The 21,107-nt window shown below is 44.4% G+C and overlaps 2 protein-coding genes across 13 annotated transcripts in view; one reads left to right on the top strand and one right to left on the bottom strand.

Annotated features, from left to right (window-relative positions):
• Window positions 1-228: 228 nt before the first annotated feature.
• On the top strand, window positions 229-3,516 carry MRPL35 (mitochondrial ribosomal protein L35). 2 transcript variants are annotated; one of them, XM_027691249.1, is made up of 4 exons: window positions 229-403; window positions 842-1,004; window positions 2,762-2,906; window positions 3,148-3,516. In XM_027691249.1, exons 1-4 carry the CDS (start codon window positions 244-246, stop codon window positions 3,334-3,336), a joined length of 657 nt encoding a protein of 218 aa, XP_027547050.1. In that variant the 5' UTR covers window positions 229-243; the 3' UTR covers window positions 3,337-3,516. The 2 variants fall into 2 exon arrangements, with proteins under 2 accessions (XP_027547050.1, XP_027547051.1); XM_027691250.1 differs by lacking the exon at window positions 229-403 and adding an exon at window positions 706-748.
• A 784-nt stretch (window positions 3,517-4,300) lies between these two features.
• The window catches only part of REEP1 (receptor accessory protein 1), a 69,445-nt gene continuing 52,638 nt past the window's right edge, over window positions 4,301-21,107 (bottom strand). For 3 of the 11 annotated variants that reach the window (XM_027691237.1, XM_027691236.1, XM_027691239.1), the window contains 3 exons: window positions 17,520-17,555; window positions 9,534-9,673; window positions 4,301-8,128 (listed from right to left, as the gene is read on the bottom strand). In XM_027691237.1, the coding sequence (XP_027547038.1) occupies window positions 8,057-8,128; window positions 9,534-9,673; window positions 17,520-17,555 (248 nt within the window). In that variant the 3' untranslated portion in view covers window positions 4,301-8,056. The other 8 variants (XM_027691248.1, XM_027691245.1, XM_027691246.1 and 5 more) reach the window with 7 other exon arrangements.

The following is a 21,107-nucleotide window of genomic DNA, read 5'->3' as shown; positions in this document are numbered from 1 at the left end:
GACTGAAATAAAAATAAAAAATAAAAATCGCAGAACCACAGGATGAGTCAGGTTGGAAAGGGCCCACAGTGGGTCACCTGGTCCCACCTCCCTTGCTCGCGCAGGGTCATCCCAGAGCACATTGCACAGGATTGTGTCCAGACGCCTTTTTTTTCTGCGTTATAACAGAAAAAAAGAAACTTTCCAAAAAAAGAAAGAAAGAAAGAAAGAAAGAAAGAAAAGCCAAATCTGAACGTAACACTGATGTACCACAGCACATTTTACAGCATTTATTCACAATTTGCAGGTGTAATCTTTCACAGGTCGCACAAACAGCTCATTAACCTGTCCCTCGGAGCCCTGAGGAGCCATTTCCATCACATCCTCCAGCGGGCCCAGCCAGATTTCAGAACGGAAAAAAAAAGTAAGAATACACCAGTGACGTTCAGAAATAATAAGTTAAATCCACTTTTTAGTGGACGAGACTTTTTAGTAGAGACTTTTACGAGACATTTTAGTAACAGGTTTAAAAACAGGGAAGGGTGGGTGGGCCAGGCCAGAACAACATTAACCTCCACCACTGCTCGCGATTAATTTAAGAGTGCGGTGCTGACACTTTAGACCCCCGCAGCTGTGCGGGGCCTTGGGCGCAGGAAGAGCCCGGCGAGGTCCTTCAGCGGCCCCGGCACTGCCTGTGGGCGGTCCCGGCGCGGCCCCGCCCGGCGCAGCGCGACAATGGCGGCGGCGGCGGCTCGGGGAGCGGTGTCGGGTCGGTGTCGGTGTCGGTGCAGGGCGGTGGCGGGGTCGGGGGTGTATGTGTCTTGTCACAGTTCGTGCTGAGAGTCTCTCCTTGTCTCCCCAGGGATCCTGCGGCGCTGGGCGCCCCGGGCGCTCCCGCTCTCCGCCCTCCCCGCCCGGTGTGTCGGGCACGGACCGGCCCCGGCCCCGCTCCGGGCCCCGCTCTGGGCACCGCGGCTGATCGGAGGGAACCGGCCCCAGACAGCGGTACCCTCGGTGCTCAGCAGGTACCGGCTGCGCGGGTTGTCCCTCCTGCAAAATATCCGCTTAAAAGGAGTTTTATGTGTATATCTGGGGCAGTTTATATATATATATATATATATATGTATATATATGTATATATATGTATATATGTGTGTATATTTATATGTGTATATATATATAAATGTATATATGTGTATATATATGTATACACATATGTATATATATGTGTGCATATGTATATATACGTGTTCATATGTATATATATGTGTGTATATGTATGTGTATATATACACTTCTACATATTTATATATGCTTTTATATTTTTATATGTATTTATATGTATGTATATATATGTATATGTGTATATATATGTGCATATATGTATGCATATATATACATTTTACATATTTATATATACTTTTATACATTTATATATGTTTTTATGTATTTATATTATCTATATGCATTTCAACATCTATTTTTATACATAAAATATTTTTATATTTTAATATATAAATAAAATATTTTACTTATCTATTTTAATATATATAAATTACATATTTATGTATTTAAAATGTTTTACCTATTTGCGTATGAACTATTTTAAACATATTTATGACCTATTATTTTAAATGGGTAGGTAAAATATGTTTAAATATATATATTTGTATATATATTATATATACAATACTTATATACAATATATTATTTTATATAAAAATATAATGTATATTATATTAATGTGTATTATATATAATATACATTGTATGTATTCTCTTAATGTATTAATATTTCCTCATTTATATTTTTAGTATTAATATATTCTGTTATATATAATTATATAAAATAGTATGTAATATATATATTACATATATATTATATTGAAACACCTCTCTATATATGAATATAATGAAATCACAGAACATTTAGGTTCAAAAAGACCTTTAAGATCATGAAGTCCAGCCATTAACCCAGCACTGCCAAGGACACCACTAACCCATGTCCCCAAGTGCCACGTCTTTTAAATGTCTCCAGGGATGGAGACTCTACCACTGCCCTGCGCAGCCTCTTCCAATGCTCGACAACCCTTTTAATGAAGAAATTTTCCCTTATATCCAACCTGAACCTCTCCTGGCACAAATTTGGGCTATTTTCTCTTGTCTTACTGCTTGTTTTTTGGGAGAAGGGACTGATCCCAACCTGCATATACATACAATATACTTCTGTCTGAGCCACTCAGGCACCTTTGCACTCAACAGCAGGTCTGTGTTAGCCCCAAGCTTCCCCCTCCTGTACCATTAATGCTTGAAGCAGGAGGTAAAATGGGACATACTCTGCAGCCCAGTTTACAATTAGTCTTCTTGTAATCACTGCTGTTTCTCCTGCTGCTGCTGAGGGCTGGACTGGATGATCTCCAGAGGCCCCTTCCAACCCGAACTGTTCTGTGATTAATGTTCTGAAAGTAAATTCTGAATCCCAGTAACAGCTGAGTGTTTGTGCTTGAGTGTATGACTGCTTTTAGTAGATTAAAAAAAAAAAAAGGTGTTCTATGTGGAACAATAACTTTGAGTTGAATTTTAGCAAGACTCCAGCCCTGCAGTTGCTGTTCCTCAGTCATCAGGTGCTGTGCTGTAATGTTAGATGAGTCCTTGTTAACCTTCACGCAAGTCACAGCCCCTTTCGATCTCTCTTTATGTGAAAAGTGCAATGATTACTTTTAGAAAAAGATGTTTCAGTCCTGTTCTATTTTTCCCCTGTTTTGGGGTTGTTTTTTCTTTAGTGTCACACCTCTACTTCCAAGTATACTCCAGCAGCCAGCGAGGACTCTCACCTACTACAGCCTACGGAAGGGGAAGAGGAAAAGCGTGAAAGCCGTTGTCAAAAGGTTCCTCCGGCTGCACAATGGCCTCTGGGTTAGGAGAAAGGTGAGACTTTTTTGGGTAGTATGAGCCTGTTCTTTACAGTCAGTGTAAAGTCTAATTGTTTTCCTTCCCTTGGAGGGCAGTGGCTGGTATGGAAGTTAAAAAAAGCTCTGTAGAGAGACTCCTATTTGCCTGAAAGCGAGGGATTTATCCTGTTGTGCTGAGCAGCGTGGCTGTGTGTGTGTATTTGCAGTGACCTACTTAAAAACTTGGTTTTTTCTCTATGTGTGTTTTCTTCTGACAGGCTGGTTACAAGAAGAAACTGTGGAAGAAGTCGGCTTCCCAGAAGAAGCGTTTGAGGGAGTTCGTGCTGTGCAACAGAACACAGTGTAAACTCCTGGATAAAATGACCACTTCCTTCTGGAAAAGGAGGAACTGGTACGTTAATGATCCCTACCAGAAGTATCAGGATCGCACAAATCTTCAGGTGTAGAAACCTCGGGTTGGTTTTTGCACCTCTCTAGGAAGGAGGGGGTGGTCGTGTGCCACAGTCTGAATGTTGGAACATAAATTTCCAATGCCTGTAACTTTTCTAAATAAACATGTGCATATCATCTGAGCAGAATTATGGGAATCAATGCCCAAAATAAAGGAATATCCAAGATTCTCTTCAGCTGTGGTTTGTGTTTTACTTAGCAAAGGTCAGGCTGGTCACCTGTGTGTTCTGATGTTTGGTGGTTTCCTGTGATTGTGTGTAACACTAAAAGTGAGTAAGTCAACATATTTAAATATTTTTAAATAATCCCAGGATCTTTTTTGCTGTGTCCATACCGAATGGGGTCTCACGAAATGGAGTCTCCTGGCAGAAGAGAATAAAGGAGAGCAGGGTCCATCTCAGCATTGTTGCCTGTCATGATACTAGATAAACTTGCCATGTGTCTATGCTACTAGAAGAGCATAGAAAGAAAAGCCCAAACCCCAGAGTTTCATGGCTACGTGCAGTTTTTGTAACTGATTTTAAAATGCATTGGCCACCAAATTTCATTACAGGACTCACATTTTCTGTCCTGTGTAGGCTTTTAAGTAGTAGAATATATTCTTTCGGTCCTGCACGACATCCTCAAGCAGGCAAATGTGAGTATTTTCTTGTTTATTCTTTCCTTAAGCCTAACTACACCTCACACTTCATATTCCTGGTCATACATAAATGGAACAAACCCAAGGGTTTATTAGAGGGTCCTTTTGGAGTGTGCAGAGAAACTAGACTGGTTTTGCTACAGGATACATCAGAGATTTACTTGCAGAAAGTGTATGAAAAGCATTTGCTTCAAAACACTGACTGATAATTAAACCATTATTGAGCAGACAGTCCCTGGTTATCAGCCCCAGAGCTGCCTGTGTAGCAAGAGGTGGTTTGCTGTACAAGGCTGTAGCATTTCAATGAATTCACTAATTACTCAGAGTGTTCAGTAGCTGTATTTTGTTCTTTTTCCAGTTCATAATACAGAAAGTTCTGGAGGACATGCAGCACTTAGTGAATACATCTATATACAGTCAGCCAGAATTGAGATAAAAATAATACAGCGATCAAAGGAATTATTCTGGCCTGCCAGATACATTGAACAGACTAAAGATGTTTTGTTTTTGTTTTTTTTTAATAAAGAAAAGATTAAGACTTTATTCAAGATGTATATCAAGCAGTATAACAAAACCAGCAAAACATCAACCTTTGGAATACTGTTGTCCTTGTGAGGCATCAAGTGTGTACCACTGCATCACAGACCTTTTCTACCCATCACAGGAAAGAAAATCACACCAAGTGCACAATTAATGAGCCTTAAATAGTTTGTCTAAACGCAAATCCCAACGTAGTGTTCTCTGCTAGTTCAAATACGGTGCTGGATGCAAAAAGGGGACCCGAAACTAACAGCAAAAAGGAGACGGTGGGTAACGAGCATTCGGTCACGAGGGTTCATCACGACATGGGGATGCATCAGAGAGCAGCCAGAGGCAGCAGGTTGTTTACAGGAGGAGACTCGTCTCTCTCCAAGCAGCTTTTTCCCCTCCTGGCAGGAATAAATTACCTGATTCCTTCTGTGCTGGGTTTGCACTTCTATAATTTAGGTTAGTGTGGGATTCATTCCAGGGTGACAGCAACACACGAGAAGTGTGTCTTGTGTTGGATGTGATCCCGATTCAGCAGCTGGCGACCGCTGGAGCTGTGCTGACACTGGCCCCTGTGGCAGGAGAGGAGGCACTGAGGGCTGCACTGGGCTGCTCTGCACTTATTCTCTTCATAACTGAGTGGATTTATGGTAAATTGGTGAGGTAATTCACAGGCCTGTTTACCACAGACCATCTTCAGCTGCACTTTCCTTCCCCTCAGCCTCTATTTTACGTGCTCAAAATAATGCACATTTCACTGGAGCCTTGAGCTGGGCAAAGGCTGTTTCCATGGGCTGGCCTCTTCCTTTCAGGGTTCTACTCTCCCAGCCCTCTCTGAGACATCAAGGAGGTGCCTGCCTGCCCTACAGGACTGATGGTAGGGCCCAGCTGCCTGCAAGGCCCCAAAACTGGGCTGGTTTTACCTAATCCAGATCCGTTGCTATTTTAAACCATCTGATGAAAGATTGCTTGATTTTAGGAGGAGAGATCTGGAAGTTGTCAGCTGGCTTGCACCCTCAGAGCTGGAGCTGGGAGGGAGCTAAGAACTGCTCCCCCCTTCCATCCATGCATCCATCCATGCATCCATCCATCCCTGCGTCCTCTCCTTGCCGGGTCCCGCACACCCCGGTGTGCCAGGAGGGGTCAGCAGCAGCGCAGGAAGGCGACTCGCCAGAATCGGGCTTCTTCCTTGGCAGAGGATCCAGAAAAAAACTAGAACAAAAGACCACCGGTGTCGTTTATTCTCGTAGCCAATGGGTGAAATGACAGACTTGGGGAAAGACCTGCAAACAACCTGTGTGAGGAAGGCGAGGAATCAAAAGCAAGTGGCCGTTCTCGTCTGTACAGAACACTAGAGCACAAGTGCACGTGGTCAGGCATTGACATGTCTGTCTGTCTATACACAAATATACAGCTCCGCTGATAAACTGATACATTTTTGCCAGAGATATGAAAAGGTTTATTTTTCTCATTTATACAGTGAATGTTTTGAGAGATATAAGGCAACTCCCTTGTCAACATTTCACCTCAGCACTTAAGAAATGCTAAACAGTCAAGTTTACAGTAAAACAGCAGATTAGACGCACATTTAATAGTTTTAGTGAGAATCAATGTTAATACAGCGTGTCTGAGATTAGAACTTGTCAGATGTTTTGCAGCTCTATGTTGTTGGGGTTATTTGGCATAATTGAGTGCAAACTTGTCAGCTTCTTTTTTTATCTTACAGCAGCCCATTGCATAGCAGGGAAACATGGCTTGCTTGCAACAGGATTTTATTTTCTGCTAACAGTGCAGGCAGTTTTTCTATTTATTTTTAATGTTTGCCAAAAGAAATCAAATAAACTCTAAAGCCGCTTAAAAACAAATTACACAAGCTTAGCTCCTCAAAGCTTTTGCTGAGTATCTTCCAAGGACTGACTCTTCTGTAACTGCTATTTAGACAGCTTTGTTGCTTTACTTTTTGAAGAATTTTTCCTTCTTGCACATTGCAAAATATGACTGAATCAGCATATGTAAAGGAAATAAAATTCTCAGGTAATGAGGCCAAATACTGTGGCAGACACAGGAAATACCTGCTTGCTTTTTCCATTTCCCAGCCAGGTCAGATATACATTTGTGTGTGCACGTAATTAATTTCTTCCTTTCTTCCCCACATGTGTAGGAAGCTGTGGGGGAGACCTCAGGGACCCATTGGAAAGGAAAGGTTTCAAAGGCCACTTCAGAGTTCTCTCTGAGCCTGACACACTCCATCCTGGGCTGCAACACCTGACCTACATGAGCAGTGTTCACCATGGAGCCCGTGTGCTGATCCACTGGTGATGGCACGTCCTAACATAATGCTAAATGTTTTTCTAGTCTATGTGACAGGTCCAAGAGCAAACACAAAGGGCCACGTAATTAAATTATGTGTGAATCTCACATGCTTAACACTCACAAGAGACACCAACTTGAAGCACAAATACACAAACCCTACCACGTCTTCCTCTTCCTTTTTTATGTCTCATTTATATATGGATACAAATACACCACTCCATCTGGTTCTCGTGGTTCTAACCAAACTCCATGCTACAGGAGAAACTCCAGGCTTTAAAAACCAGCTCAGACCCAGCGCCCTCCTCTGCTCGTGCAAGCAGAACAGCAGCCCCTCACCAGGAGAGCAGAGTGCTGGGAATGTCACTGTTGCGGCAGGGGAGAAAGGTTTGTTTTCCCCTGGAAATGCATCACTAAAGCAATTCTAACTTCTGTGGCTGCAGCTGGCACATGCCTGGCTTGCTCACACTTTAAAACTGGCAGTAGAACACTGGCCACAAGCACTGGGATCTTGTTCTTCTACCCGCCATTGTTTTCCACAAAATACTCTCCTGGCTCAGGCTGATCAAAATTAAGACTCCTCCTTCATTACATCGTTGAAACTATTTATTTTCTCTTGCATGTCTCTTCCTCATCCTCTGTAAGTGGTTCTGTCTCTATGGGTTTAGCACAATGATTTTCTCAGAACACGTGATTTACTTGCAGAAACAGAATCGCAGTTGCAGCTCAGCTTTCGCTAATGAATCTTGGACATTTTGTACAGTCAAAGTACTGTGACATTTGTTACATCATTCACAGTCTTGAGGAGGAAGGGAGGAAAGAGAAATCCACGGGTTCTGCAAATCCACTTCATCAATGATAAAGCCATAAATAAATACACCGTCAATGTATCATCGTGAGTAACTGATTATTGTTGTTTCTGCTGTGCATTCACAGAGCGAGAGCTATGCAGACACAAATGAAATCACGAAGGTACAGCGTGGGTGGGTGCACACTCTGCAAACCAAACCAGGACCCCTCACCTGCAGGTGTGTGCCAGACTGTCCTACCCACGTCACGGACCAACAGGAGCAGCGTGGCACAGAGGGATATGGAGAGGGGAGAGAGAAAGGCCATGTCTACAACGCTGGACATCAAAGCACATCCATCCCACTGCTGTTTCCTACATTATTAATGAGTAGCTCTTTAAGGCAGAAGAGAGACATTCTGTGGATCTTGGTGCTATTGGCTCATTGCACTCACATTGTTTCAGTGGCAGAGGATGAGGTACTTTTCTTCCTGAAGCGAGGTCTAAGGGTCCTAGGCGGTGCCTGTGGAAAAGCAAGACAAAACTTCAGTGGCATAATAGGAAAACGTATTTTCTTTCCTTACAACTCACGCATCTTTGTGGGACCCCTGCGGCAAGGATCCCATTCCAGGCACGAAGCAATGGAGAAGCAGATCTTGGCCCTGAAGATCATTAATGAACAACCAGCTGAGGACTAACCCCTGTTGCAGTCCTTTACTCAGGTTACACCAACACCTTCCCCTCTGGCGCTCTGCTAGAGGTGTGGCTAAGGATTGCTAATAACACAACAGTTGAAAGAGCCAGGTCAAACAGGTGTCATGTACAGCAGCTCATGGGTCAGGATATCAAACTGGTGGCAGGGAGCCAGCTCTGGTGTCTCACAGTGCATCCTGCACTGTCCAACCCATCTGCAGCACCTCAGAAGGCACAGCCCATGGGCATTACAAAGTGAAGGGGTCCCTGAGGTGAAACACCTGTAATTTTCTCAAAGCAGAACTCTTAAAAATCAGCCTCTTGCTTGGGAGTCTAGACACAATCCACAGAAATTATTTTAGAAAGCAACTATTGGAATTCTGCCTTGCAGTTAGGTGACAGAGAGCTTTAACAAGAAGGAGCCGTGAGTGCCCAGGAGGAGGCAGACTAACTCCATGGAATTGTTTACTGTGATAACCCTGTTCTCCACACGGAGACAGAAAGTAGTTAGACTAGCAAACAAACAAAAGAAAAACCCTAATCTGCAGTGCCTACTTCTCTCAAAAGAGTGTGTCTTGCAAGCTTCACAACAAGAAACAGTTACCAGATGTTGTAAAGGAGCACGAATTCTCAGCGTGGAGCTCTGTCACAGCACCAGGTAACACTGCAAGGCCTGGTAGGCTCTTCTACTACATTTACATAAATATCCAAAGCCTTGTTTTCTTTAACAGCATCAATCTATTTACCTGTAAGGCTCTGAAAGGATGTTACCATTCACAAGTGAGGACTCCGTCATTTTTATTTAAAAGGACTTTCAAACCCAAGACCGTGCCATGTTTCTGCATTCCCACAATGCAGCAAGGTATAAATATTCATATAGATAAGGAACTGGAGCACTGTGAGGTTTTATTTAGACCCCACCTAAATCTCGTTTTTTTCTAGCTTGACCATAAAACAAAGTAGTTTCTGGCCCCCAGAGTAGGACAATCCATCAGAAGGGATTGCAACTGCTGACCAAACCCTGTATAAATAATTTTTCTACAGGCACAAATTCAGACTCCTTTAAGGAGGTCCACACATGGAAAAAAAATGAGCAAACAAATAGCAAGACCCACCCTTGAAAAAACAGAAATTTATTGCTTGGACTGTGTGGTTTTAGGCCAAAGAGAGATATTTGTTCAGTTGAAGGTTCAAGGAATGTCATAGAAGGAGAAGCCTAGACAATATGGAAGTACCTCAAGGGGTTGATCCTTCTTTTTGGGCCTTTTGTTCATGGATGCACAATCATTCTCTTCATCATCTGAGAACACTGATCCTTTTGTTTCACAGTTTGTCTCAGGTGGCTTCTCATACCTATTGTCCACACCTATTTCACCTATTTAACATGGCCATTTACAGTCTAAATGTGAAGACAAAGGATGGAGAGATCAGTGATGGTTTGATTCACAGGCTGCCAAATGTCACCTCACTGCAAAGCCATGCATCTCCCAGGGATTAATTGGCAGAAGGTTCACACACACACTCTAGTAACACCAGCTCTGGGGTTAGAAACCAAAACACTCTTGTTTACAAACCCACTATAAGCTCTATTTTTATTATTTTACATAGAATTGAGACTAAATTCACAGTCCCTGATGTTTGGGAGGTTGATTTAGAAAGAGAGGTTTTTTTGTTTGGCTCAGGGATAAACAAAATATCTGATTTCTTGAATTGCTGACTCCATCCATAGCTTCTGCACATTTACTGCTTCCAGGAGGAGTATCCTCTAGAAGACTCCAAATGGGTGTTGAAGCCCTCCGGTTGGCACAGAGAGCTGCCTGGGATGCAGAAACATGAAGCACAGAAGCACTAACACACTTGAAGCTGAGAGATCTCAAGGCAAGCACCCAGTCTGAGATTCACCAGGCATGGAATGGACCCTCAGCAAGTGGGTGTGTTGCTGCAAGATCAGAGCAGGGAAAAGTCTCTCTTCTGTCACTCTGAAGTAAATGTAAATGTGACGGAGCATTAACTCCGCTGATAGATCTGAAGGCAGATTATTGCCCCATGACTACACACCTAGTTGGTGGTTCTTATCCTTGTAACTTATGGCATGATCTTTGTGGGACTGGTCACGCTCCACAACAAAATTAATCTGCTGCTTTAAATCCAGACAGTGGAATGAGACAGTATTTTTAATGAACAATTCAAAGCAAGAGAATAAGAGGAAACCCAACATGACCAAGCTTCCTGCATCTCCACAGTTTCTTACCAGCAGGGCTGGAGCTTTCCGAGGCGGCTTTTTTCATTCTGAAACATGTCAGGACTGGAAGTTTTTGCTGTGTAGATGGCACTAATCACAATTACTGGGTCTATACTTTGTTACATGAACACACATAGAAATAATGCTCTGTGCTTCTTGTCTCACCCTGACTGCAAGAATCTGCTGGACCAAAGACTAAAGCCCAAAGACTGAAACCAAAGAGGATTCTTAAACATTGAATACTTATTAATCAATTTTGATTCTTAAAGCCCAAAAGAACTGAATTCCCCAACTGCTCTTTCAGTTGGGTAACAGAGAGACAGAGGGAAAGTGATTTGGCTACAGCAACACCACGAGTCACAAGCAAGTCACTGGGGCTCCCTCCAGTGCCAAAGTAAAGTCAGCAGTTAATCGTTCTCAGCCCACAGGATGCAGCTGCTGCTGGAGACAGTGGTCTGTGCACACCATCCTCTGCCCACTGACCCTGTGTTTCTACCCCTTTATCACCATGTGCATGGACAGGCTGGAAGACACCAACAGAGGTTTCCAGGAAGAGCTGGAAGTTGATTTTTTTCCCAGCTGTACTGAAGATGTTGATAGTCATGTTGCAGAGAGGCCAGGGATAATGCTGAATTGTTTTTCTTCTATGTGTGACTGCTGTGTGAAGACTACACTGTGGGGAGAATTAAATGCCTTCTAGACCACAGGGCAAAACAATACAGGAATGTTTTATTTTACTATTTTATCCCTCCACTTGGGAAGTGAGCTACACAGAAGCAGCCCAGCTTAGGCCATCTTGGATGTGGAAGCTGGTCCTTGTTGCCTCTCTATGCCAAAAAAAGAAGGAGACAAGTTTAGTAGAAGTGGTTCAGAACTTCTTTCAACAACTTCACTGAGGTTTGCACAGTGGCACACCACCACACCTTCAGCCATTGTGAGGGGACCAGGGCTTTCCCCAGGGAAAAAGGACTTTGAATGGGACAGGATGGAGATGTGTTGGACAACCAGTTAGAGTGTTCAGGGACTAGAGTGATGAGACACTGGAAGCTGAGGCTGAGAGCAGATGGGATCAGGAAAATGTGCCCTGCTCCCCTTCTCCTGCAGCCACTGTGCTGCAAAAGGAGACAGAAGCAGCTGTCAGCCCTGATAACACTCCCATGTTTTTTCAGCATACATTACTTCCTTACTTATTGTGCTCTCTCTTGATTTGGGTGCTGGGCAAAAAAGATATCCAGGCAGCTCTGCCATCCGTGTCACCGGTATCCACTGCAGGCACAGCCTCCTGCAGGCTCTTTCATCTCTTCCATTCTCCCCATCAGCCCGAGTGTCACATCCATGTCCTGGAGCTGCTTCCGTGAAGACCAAGGGGAGAGCTCAGACTCCAAGCTGGCACATATTGCTTTGATCCCTGCACCTGAGAGGTCTGTAAATTCACTGGAAGATGGGCTGACACCCTCTTCCCTGCTCCACCTCACTGTGAATGAGGCACTGCAAACCAGCCAAATGGGAACCAGTTTTGCTTCAGCCTCACTGAACTGGAAAAGGGAAGAAGCAGGGGGCTATCCCAGGCCTTTCCACTACATTTCTGACCATTGATGAGAGCAGACGTGGAATACATAAGGCACGTTCCTTAAGACCCGGGACAAGAAGAGAGGATTCCCTGCACACCCTGCCTTGGGAAGGACATCCATATTCTGGGCAATCCCAACTTTGTATTGATCTGGGGTGCCAGACGTTGTCCCACGTTTATGGAAGTGTTACGCTGTTGTGGAACTGGAGAGAACTCATCTCTGAAGGGAGGCTGCTGTGTGAGCCCCAACTCTGAAGTTGTTTGTTATTTTTTGTGAAAAGGGTCATGACATGAGAAAAAACTAATTTTCTGACATCAAGAGAGTGAGCTCTCTGCAGGAGAAAATGTAAAGCAGGGGATTAACCAGAATAATAAACACACATGTGAGGTATTGGTGAGAAAGGAGATGGAGGTGTAAAGTGAATGGATGGGTTCTGGGACACCAAGGTTTGTTACTGGAGAAGGTAAAACGTGTTGTCAGGGCTGGCACGTGCTTCTTGAGGACAGCACTTGGCCTTGGGTGACCTCCTGAGTGTTTCTAAGAGCCACCTTTAGGATCTGAGACTGTGGGGCCTCAGGTCACTATCAGATGTCCACAGAGTAGCAGAGCCAGCAGTGTGTGCTGCTCCAGGGAAGCAGCCAACATCCCCAGGGGCTACACTCCTCTCTCCACTAAGGCAAGACAGAATCTGACTATAAACAGTCTAAGGAAATGGACCCCTTAATTCCAGTTCCTATCATTATATCTTAATTCCTCCAAAGGGCACTGATACAGCACAGTATTTGCCACATTGTGTGGGAAGTCCTGAAACTGGGCACATTTCAAGTTGAAGTAGAAATTCGAGTGCTCTGAGAGTTGGGATCTAAGCTGTTAAATGCACCACAGGGAACAACCAAGCACGGACAGGTGAATGTAGGGCCAGATCATCATCATCTTTAATCTTGTGATTAAACAAGGGCTAAGAAATCTCACTTGGAACACTCTTTCTAAAGTAACTACCAGGATTCAGTAGTGGGATTCAGCAATCACTTTGATTCAGACTCTGGTCCATGCTGCTGTCAAAATCCAAACTCCTATGGATTTTCATGGGTACAACAGAGATCAGGACCTGGCCCACTCTAACTACAGGTGACCAAATTAATTGGATCTAGACCCTCTGAAAAATCTGGATGCTTAAATACAGTTACAGTAGGAATCAGGCAACTTTGAGAGAAATTGGACCTCCCCTTATTTTGCTGGGCACAATACTTCTTCCTCCCATCACTGTAATTCCTCAGGAGCAATGGGGAAAACCACAGTCACAGACTACACAAGACAGGAGCAAGGTATTGTATTATTGTAATGGAAGGTAAGGTCATTCCAAAGTTAAGCCTTTCCAGGGGATAATTCACATAAAGAGGTTTGCACACCAAGTAAAAAGCCCGGGAAAACAGATATTTATTATACGATGGCCATCAGCTTCTTTCCCCTGCAACAAAGATAAATTCACCATCATTTCCAAAAGACATTGACCCAAGTCCTGTACTTCCCCAGCAGTTTTCATTCCCAAACCAAGAAGTTAGGAGCAGCCAACTCCACCAGCACACACTGCCCAGGAGCCACAAAACAGAGGCAGACATCCTTTCCAAAGCTGGAGTCAAATGCAACCAAAGCAAACAAGTCTAATCACATCAACAAAGTCATCCGTTAATGAAAACACATCCCACAAACGAGTAAGTTGTTAAATGCTAGTCTATTCCAAACACCTCAGAAGAAAATTCATGCAATCTGTAACACTTACATCAGAGTCCCATAATATTTACATAGAGAAAAGGAAAGAATAAACTGTTAGAGGAAAAACATTTGGGTGCAGAGGGGGAAGGAACATTGTTTCAGAACATAGAAACATTCATCTTTGCTTTTATCATATCTGTGGCTCAGCTGGAGCTTACTAAACAACAATTATTATTTTAACTTTCTGTTGGTAAAATGCAAACATACTTAAAGAACCTACTGATTTTCTATGAAATTTTTTTCTTCCGTGAAATAACTAAAATAAGTATTAAACTCTTTTTAAAGAGAAACTCCCATATTGCCATTCAGAAGTACCAGTGCAAAGTGATGCAAATCAGCCCTGTAAAAATTTCATTCAGTATTTAGTAAAGGGAAGTTTCAAGGAGAAAATGCCTACAGCAACAGAAAGTTGTTGTTTGTTCTTTAAGTTCAATAAGAGAAAGGTTAAAAAAAAAATCCCCCTAATGAGAGCTGGAAGCAAAACTGGCTAAGAATAAAAATTAAACCACCCACAGCATTTAATTGAATTAGTTTAGAGATGTATGATCAGCCCCCTTGACACAAAGCCAATTAGTGTTTTTAGAGCACTTTCCACTGTAATAACTCATGTGCAGTTTGCAGCCTACCACAAAGGGGTTGGATACAGCTAATAGACCCATAAGGTGATTTGTTTAAAACACCAATGTCCATCAAGGTGCTCACTGAGCTGTGCTCCTGGTTGTGTGTGATCTGTCACCTCGTGGAGCACAACCCTGCAGTGCACACCCAAAACCAGTCCTGTTCATCACTAATGTCCTTGCTCATCTCTTACCCTGCCTAAGGCTCTTGACCAGCATTTGAGTATTAAATGCCTCCTCAAACACTTGCCACGCCAAGAGTTCTCCTGATATACAGTTGATTCTTCAATTCCTGCTAGATATATTTATTGTCTGCAATGATTAAAATTGTTCCTCCCTCTCATCATGCCCCAGGTCTTTGCAACAGCACCTAAGAGATGTTAGTTGAGAGAATACCACCACACATAATATTTTTTACTTCTTAAATGCCAGTCCCAAGCAAGATTGTTTAATATTGACCAGCGTTAAGCATTTGCCAGGCACTGCTAAAAGATAAACAGGTATCATCCCTGGAGATTTTCACTCTGCCCTCTCTGAAGGGGAAAAAGAGCTCTTACATAATTGTACCGTTGCTCCTGAACGCTGCAGCTTGACTTTCCACAGAACACAGAGGAGATAAATAAGAAACTTGTGTAAAGACCTGGAAGGAGTTTCATCAGCAAAGTCCTGCCACTGAACTGGAGCAAGAGGAGCTGTCACAGGAGCTGTCAGGAAGATGTGCTTGAGTACATCTGGTGGAACACACTTGTATTTGGTGAAGCTGCCCAGAGTAAAGAAGGAGGAATGTCCTGAATTGCATCAATGCTCTGTCATGTGCGGACTGTGAGGCCGGTGGGAGCGATCCAACTGGGCTGAAAAGGGCTCTCCTGGGAGGGAAACAGCTCCAGCACAGAGAAACCACCACTGCTGACAGGGACAGACCTGCTCCAGCTCAGGGGTGCTCAGGCTGTGCTCAGCCTGGCCTTCAGGCTCCACAGAAGTGCACACTCCATGGCACCTGCAGGTCACATCCTCACAAAACCTCCTCTCAGGATGTCATCTAGGGAGTGGAATGCTCAGACTTTTGCTCCACCAGCCTGTGCTCTCCTAAGAGCTGTGGGGGTTTCTGTGAGCCAGAAACAATTGAGTTCCACCTGCCAGAGCATTAAGGCAACTGCTCCTGCCAAAAGGGCTCTAAACCAGCCTTTAATACTCCTCCTTGAGGTAAGGCTTGACTGTCTGCCCATTTAGATTATAAACTCCTTGGAAATGAGAACTGTTGAGAACTGAGACTCTGAGACTGGCTACAAAAAAGTTTGCGCCAAGGAAAGATGAGTGCCAATAGCTCAGGGCAACTTAGCCCTAGCTAAACAAATTCAGATTCTTTCTTCCCCCAGCTTTTCGTGGCATTGAAAAATGTTCACATGACGTAGTCAGCTCTCCAAGCTACCAAAGCTGCACTTACAAAGGAGCACTTTAACGGCAGGCCACTGTCTGAGAGTGCATTAATGCATCTATTGCCTTGGAGACAGAGAAAGGGCAGCCTGTGGAGACAGAATGAACCCTCTATGAGATAGAGCCTCAGCACATCCCTATTGACATGGTCTAAGGGACTGGATTATGTTGGAGAGGGGGGTGGGAATAGTAAGACAAGCCAGTCTGAAAGACAGGGCAATTTCAACCAGATCAGCATGACTTTGGGTCCAATTTGTAAACATATTGGACTGATCACTGCTTTAGCATCATTAAATGACTTTCCTAAGATTAACTCATGACTATTAAGCCCATAAGGATTTAGTGATTTTTTTATAAATACACTTCTAAGTCAAATCCATAAAATTGGTTTAGGCTAAAATTAGAAGAGTGCTAATAAAACGCCCTGTGAATACGAGTGCTTCATAATTCCTTAAACAGACACCACCCTAAACGGGTCTCATTGTCCTGCACAGTGGCACACTCGCACAGAAAGGGACAACGGGGGGGGGGTGACAAATCAAACATGAGGGTGGTTTGCCACCTACACAGGGTGCGAGGAGACTGGGACCACCAGCCCCCAAGCACTGGTGCTGCACAGGGCTGTGGCACCAGCTGCAAGGCAGTGGGATGGCACAGATGGCTGCAGCACGGTGGCAGCACTGTGATCCTCCAGTCCCTCTGCTGCCGTCCCCCGGTTGATTGGTGTGCAAAATTAACAAAAAGCACGTGAGATGAGAAGAAAAGGAGTTACAAAGGTCTTTTGCCTCCACCAACATGAGATACTGCCAGTCTGGATTTCTTTTTTCTCTCAGACAAGCTGCTTGGCAGCACCATCCTCTGGTATGCCCAAACTGGAGGTCTCCCACTCTTTTCATCTGCCACACGGACAAAATGCAGAAGTGACACGTCTCGGCTCTTAGCAACCAAACTAACTGGCACAGCACTGAAAGGACCACCAGCAGCTAAACCATTCACTGCATTCCTATGTTTGTAAACACAATAAACGCTGGGGACAGTGGGGACATTTTTCAAAAACGGTTCTAGTGCAGACTGGAACAGGGAGAGTCTGTTCAACCCTATCTTGTCGTACCCGAGTCTGCTACTGGGCTTTGCTACATACTCTGCTTATCCCAAATACAAATGTCCCCTCCAAGAGAAATACGTGCCAATTCCTAGGGAACAGAGCAAAACAGGGCTGGGACTGAGGAGGGTTTGCTCTTGCTCCATTCCCAGTGGATTTACACTAGCACTGGGAGACACATGGCAGAGGAGTTACACTGCACAGCAAGGACATGGCACATCCTCTAGAGGAGAAAGGAATGAAGTTTTTCTCCAGAGAAACATTCCCCAGCCTTGGGTAACAGAGGTCAGTACGGTGAGAAGCACTGCAGAACTTGCCATCAGCACACACACAGCTGCCAAACTCTGGCCTTCCCCGGTGTTTGTTTCCCTGGTGTTAGGAAATCCAGTGAGCAAGAGCGGCGGGAGCAAGCCAGGCTGGGTAACGCAGCCATGCCCAAAAGGGATGCATGGATACCAGGGCACAGGAAATCCAGCACTCACCTCTGAGGAGTCGGCATACCGAGCAACACGTGCACACTGAAAGAGGAGCTGAGCGTTAGGAACTCATCGGGCTAAGCCACTGACTCCCAGAAAACATCAGGAGTTTTTTCTGGCATCATTTTTGGAAGGGGCACTTCAAGGCCCTCATGTGCACTGTCTCCACTGATAACATGGAGCACAGACTCATCCCAGGCTGTGTCCCTCATGGATGTTAAGGATGGGAAGAAGTACAGTTCTCTGGTTGTGCTCTCAGACCACTAAGCAGAAATAACTCCTGACTGGAGGGACCTGGGAGTGTGGGTAAGCAATGGGTAACACAGTGCAAAAGGCTGTATGATAATAAACATGGGGTGGGGTTGTTTTGCTATGTGCCTGGATTTTTTTTCAGTAGATTTAGACTTCTTGTACAAGTCTGGCTGCTGCAGCCGTTCACAGAGTTTCTAAGGAAAACCATCCACAGATCCCTGATCTTCCTAAATCAGGAGGGTCCTGTAGCAATTAAGATCTTGGTGGAATTGCCATAAGAGTGAAAACAACCAAGGGAATTGCACTGCACCCTTCAGTGCAAATGCAGTTCATGAAAGTGTGAACTTTCCATAGCTGTTCATGAAAGTGTGAACTTTACAACTTCATCTTGTGGACACCTTATGTTCCAGGAAACAGCCTAGAAATAATTTCCAGTTGGAGCCTTTCAATTTAATGCTCACACTGGCATCAGTGACTCCATATAAAAAAAGCTTTTGAAGAAGAAAAAGGGTTGAGCCCTGTGTGATTTTTTTGTTATGATTATACTGCACTGTAGACACTGGAAGTTTTTCTGTAGTTTCACAATCATTTTAAACCAGAACAAACCAGAGCTGCTGTTGAGAAGAGACATCCCACTGCACCTCACACTCTGGCCTCCACCTTCCTTGTCCCTTTATTGATGTCTGAGCTGCTGCTCTCTCATGGCTTGAGGATCTGACCCAGGTCAAGAGCAACCTGGAAGCAAGGAACAGTATTTAACTTGAACCAGCTTCCTGACTGAGGCCAGCATGTAAAAATAAAATTTGAACATGTCCACAGGAAAGGCCAGTATGGGCCAAAAGCAAACAGATGGGTCACACCCTTTCAATGAGACTGCTGCCTCACACTGGCTGGATGCTACTGTGAAACTATGGGCTTCCTCAACCAACCTCATGAGATCTGCTGTGGGTTCAGCCTCTGATTTTAGACAGAAGGGAGCTGATCACACTTGTATGACAGTTTATTCTGTGAGAGCTCAGACAACATATACATAGGAGTTGTTCTCACACACCTTTCTGGTTTGTGGTGACTGAACTAACCAGACTCGTCCTGACTGCTGATGTTCCCCCACCTTTGTTCTGTCCTGAAAAGCCTTTGGTCCTTCAGTGCAAAACCAAGAAACAGCCTTGACTGTCTCCTGCTCAGAGGAATGGAGAGTGTCAGAAAGCACACTGCCCATTTCTGCTTTGAAATCATTCCAGATGAGAATGATCTCAGCCTGGGGAGAGCTTAAGCAGAAAGGACACAGTCTGGGTAATACAGAGGGTGGTTCCCTTGCTTGTGATCCTCTGGCCCAGGCAGCATCAGCTCTGGACACTGACGGTCCCGTGATGCAACACAAATTAAGGCAATACTGTAAGATTAAGAAGTGCAAAAGCCCCTTGCTGTTAATAAGGACATGTTTTGTCTCTGATTGTTACTGGACATTTGCCAGAACAACAGAACTGCCTTGAAAAATACATGGAAATATTGTTCTGGAGTTTCCAGTTTTACGTAACAATGAGTAGCCATGTGACATTTACAGTCCCCAAAGGAAAGGGGCAGTTCTGCCTGTGGAAAAAGCACAGGTTGGAAGAGGCACTGAAGCTAAAATATCACATTCTATCATCAGGATGCCAGGACACTAAGTCAAGAAATGCTGAACTAAGAGCAAAGATCAGAAGAAGAGGTTGTGGGCCTGCTGCGTGGAGGGAGGGGATCATTGTGTTTCCTTGGTGTGTGCCAAAGGAAGGTGTGCACACACTTCCCAGGAGCAGTGGTGACGACTAATGGAATGTGCTTTTGGTGGGGTCAGCAGCCACTTCCAAATCACAGCAAAAGCAGCCTCTGCCCCTTCATGTCATCCAGGTGTGATGAGGAGGAGAAGGGTCTTTCTGTGTGAATACACCTGGAGCAGCTGGAGCCCACTATGTGCTGAGCAGATCCACTCCTGTGGAAGGGCTATCCTCACAGCAGGACTGCTCAATGTACAGGCATCACTGCAAGGCACCAAAGACAGCAAAAAGTAAAGGTAAAAAAAAGCAGGAAAAGGTAGAGGAAAAGGAGCAATTCCCCTTGTCTCAAAGGCAGCTCTTGCATATTTTATTTCTTGGCCTCATAAGACACTCTTCAGCTGCAAAAATAAACCTCCTGCTGTGTCTGCATGAGGTTGTTACTGAGTGTCAAGCTCTTCACATGGTACTTTGTTTCAAGAGATTCATAGAGTCACAAATCCATCTAAACCAGCACCATTCACATTATAAAAATAACAACAATGGAAATGAAACAAGCTGAGTAGTTATTTAATACAGAGTGCAGCATGGTCCTGCTGCCAGCTTTTGGCCAAAGCCCACCAGTGTCAGCAGAGCCTTTTCACGTGTTTCAGTGGGCTTGGAAACGTGCCCAAGAGATGTGAAACCAGAACCTGAACTGCTCCTGGTGCTCACAGGACGACTGGGGGGTTACACACCAACAGACCGGAGTTTCAGCAGCCTTCTCTGTGCAGGGAAGACAACAGACCTCTCTCTGTCCCCCATCTTTCCAAATCACTTTCTTTCAGGTATCACATCTGCTCTTAAACACAGTCACGCAACAGGATTGGAACCAGCAACACCAAATTCCACACCAGATCTGGCTACATTTCCATGTCTCAGGAAATGGGACCCATCTAAACTCCTGTAACCTCATCCTAAGGAGCCCTCTCTTGTTTTTACCTCACTACTGTAAGGGAGGGTGTGCTTCCACACACCATTTGTTCAGCAGCAAAGCTGGCTTGAGGAGCTTCCAGCTCCTGGCCCCTTGATCTCATGTCTCCCAAAACAGACATCTTGGAGGCTCCCAATAAGGCAGATTAGCAAACTGCCCTGAGTTAAAAATAATCCCTCAAAAATAGTACAAGAAGTACTTTTAATCTGGATCAAATTCAGGATTTCTTCCTCAGTTCACAGCTCTCTACTACTGGACAGCTTGAGTGGCCAGAGCTGGGCTGTTCCTTCACCTTATCACAAGGCTGCTGTTCTCTCTCTGATGTGACTGTCTCTGATGTGACTGTTGAGAAAATTAAGCCTTTTACATCCCTGACAGACATATGGGAGAAACAAAAGGGAGTTATACAAGCAGCTCCTTATGCAATTTGTGTTTGTACCCTCCCACCAAATACTGTGACTCCTGTAGGAATGAGTGATGCTCACGCAGACTCCCAGGCACAGGGATGCCAGTCCCAAAGCAAAAAGGGTTACAACTGCTACAGCAGTGCTTGGCTTTTCTACCTGTAAGGTTGGCTGTGGTCTAGCAATGCCCCTTCCTCAGGAAAATGCCATGTGC

This window comes from Neopelma chrysocephalum, unplaced genomic scaffold, assembly GCF_003984885.1.
Source record: "Neopelma chrysocephalum unplaced genomic scaffold, ASM398488v2 Primary Assembly neopelma1_83, whole genome shotgun sequence".
Lineage (NCBI taxonomy): Eukaryota > Metazoa > Chordata > Aves > Passeriformes > Pipridae > Neopelma > Neopelma chrysocephalum.
The sequence above is the reverse complement of the archived record's forward strand: the minus strand, read 5'-3'. Positions and strand labels throughout refer to the sequence as shown.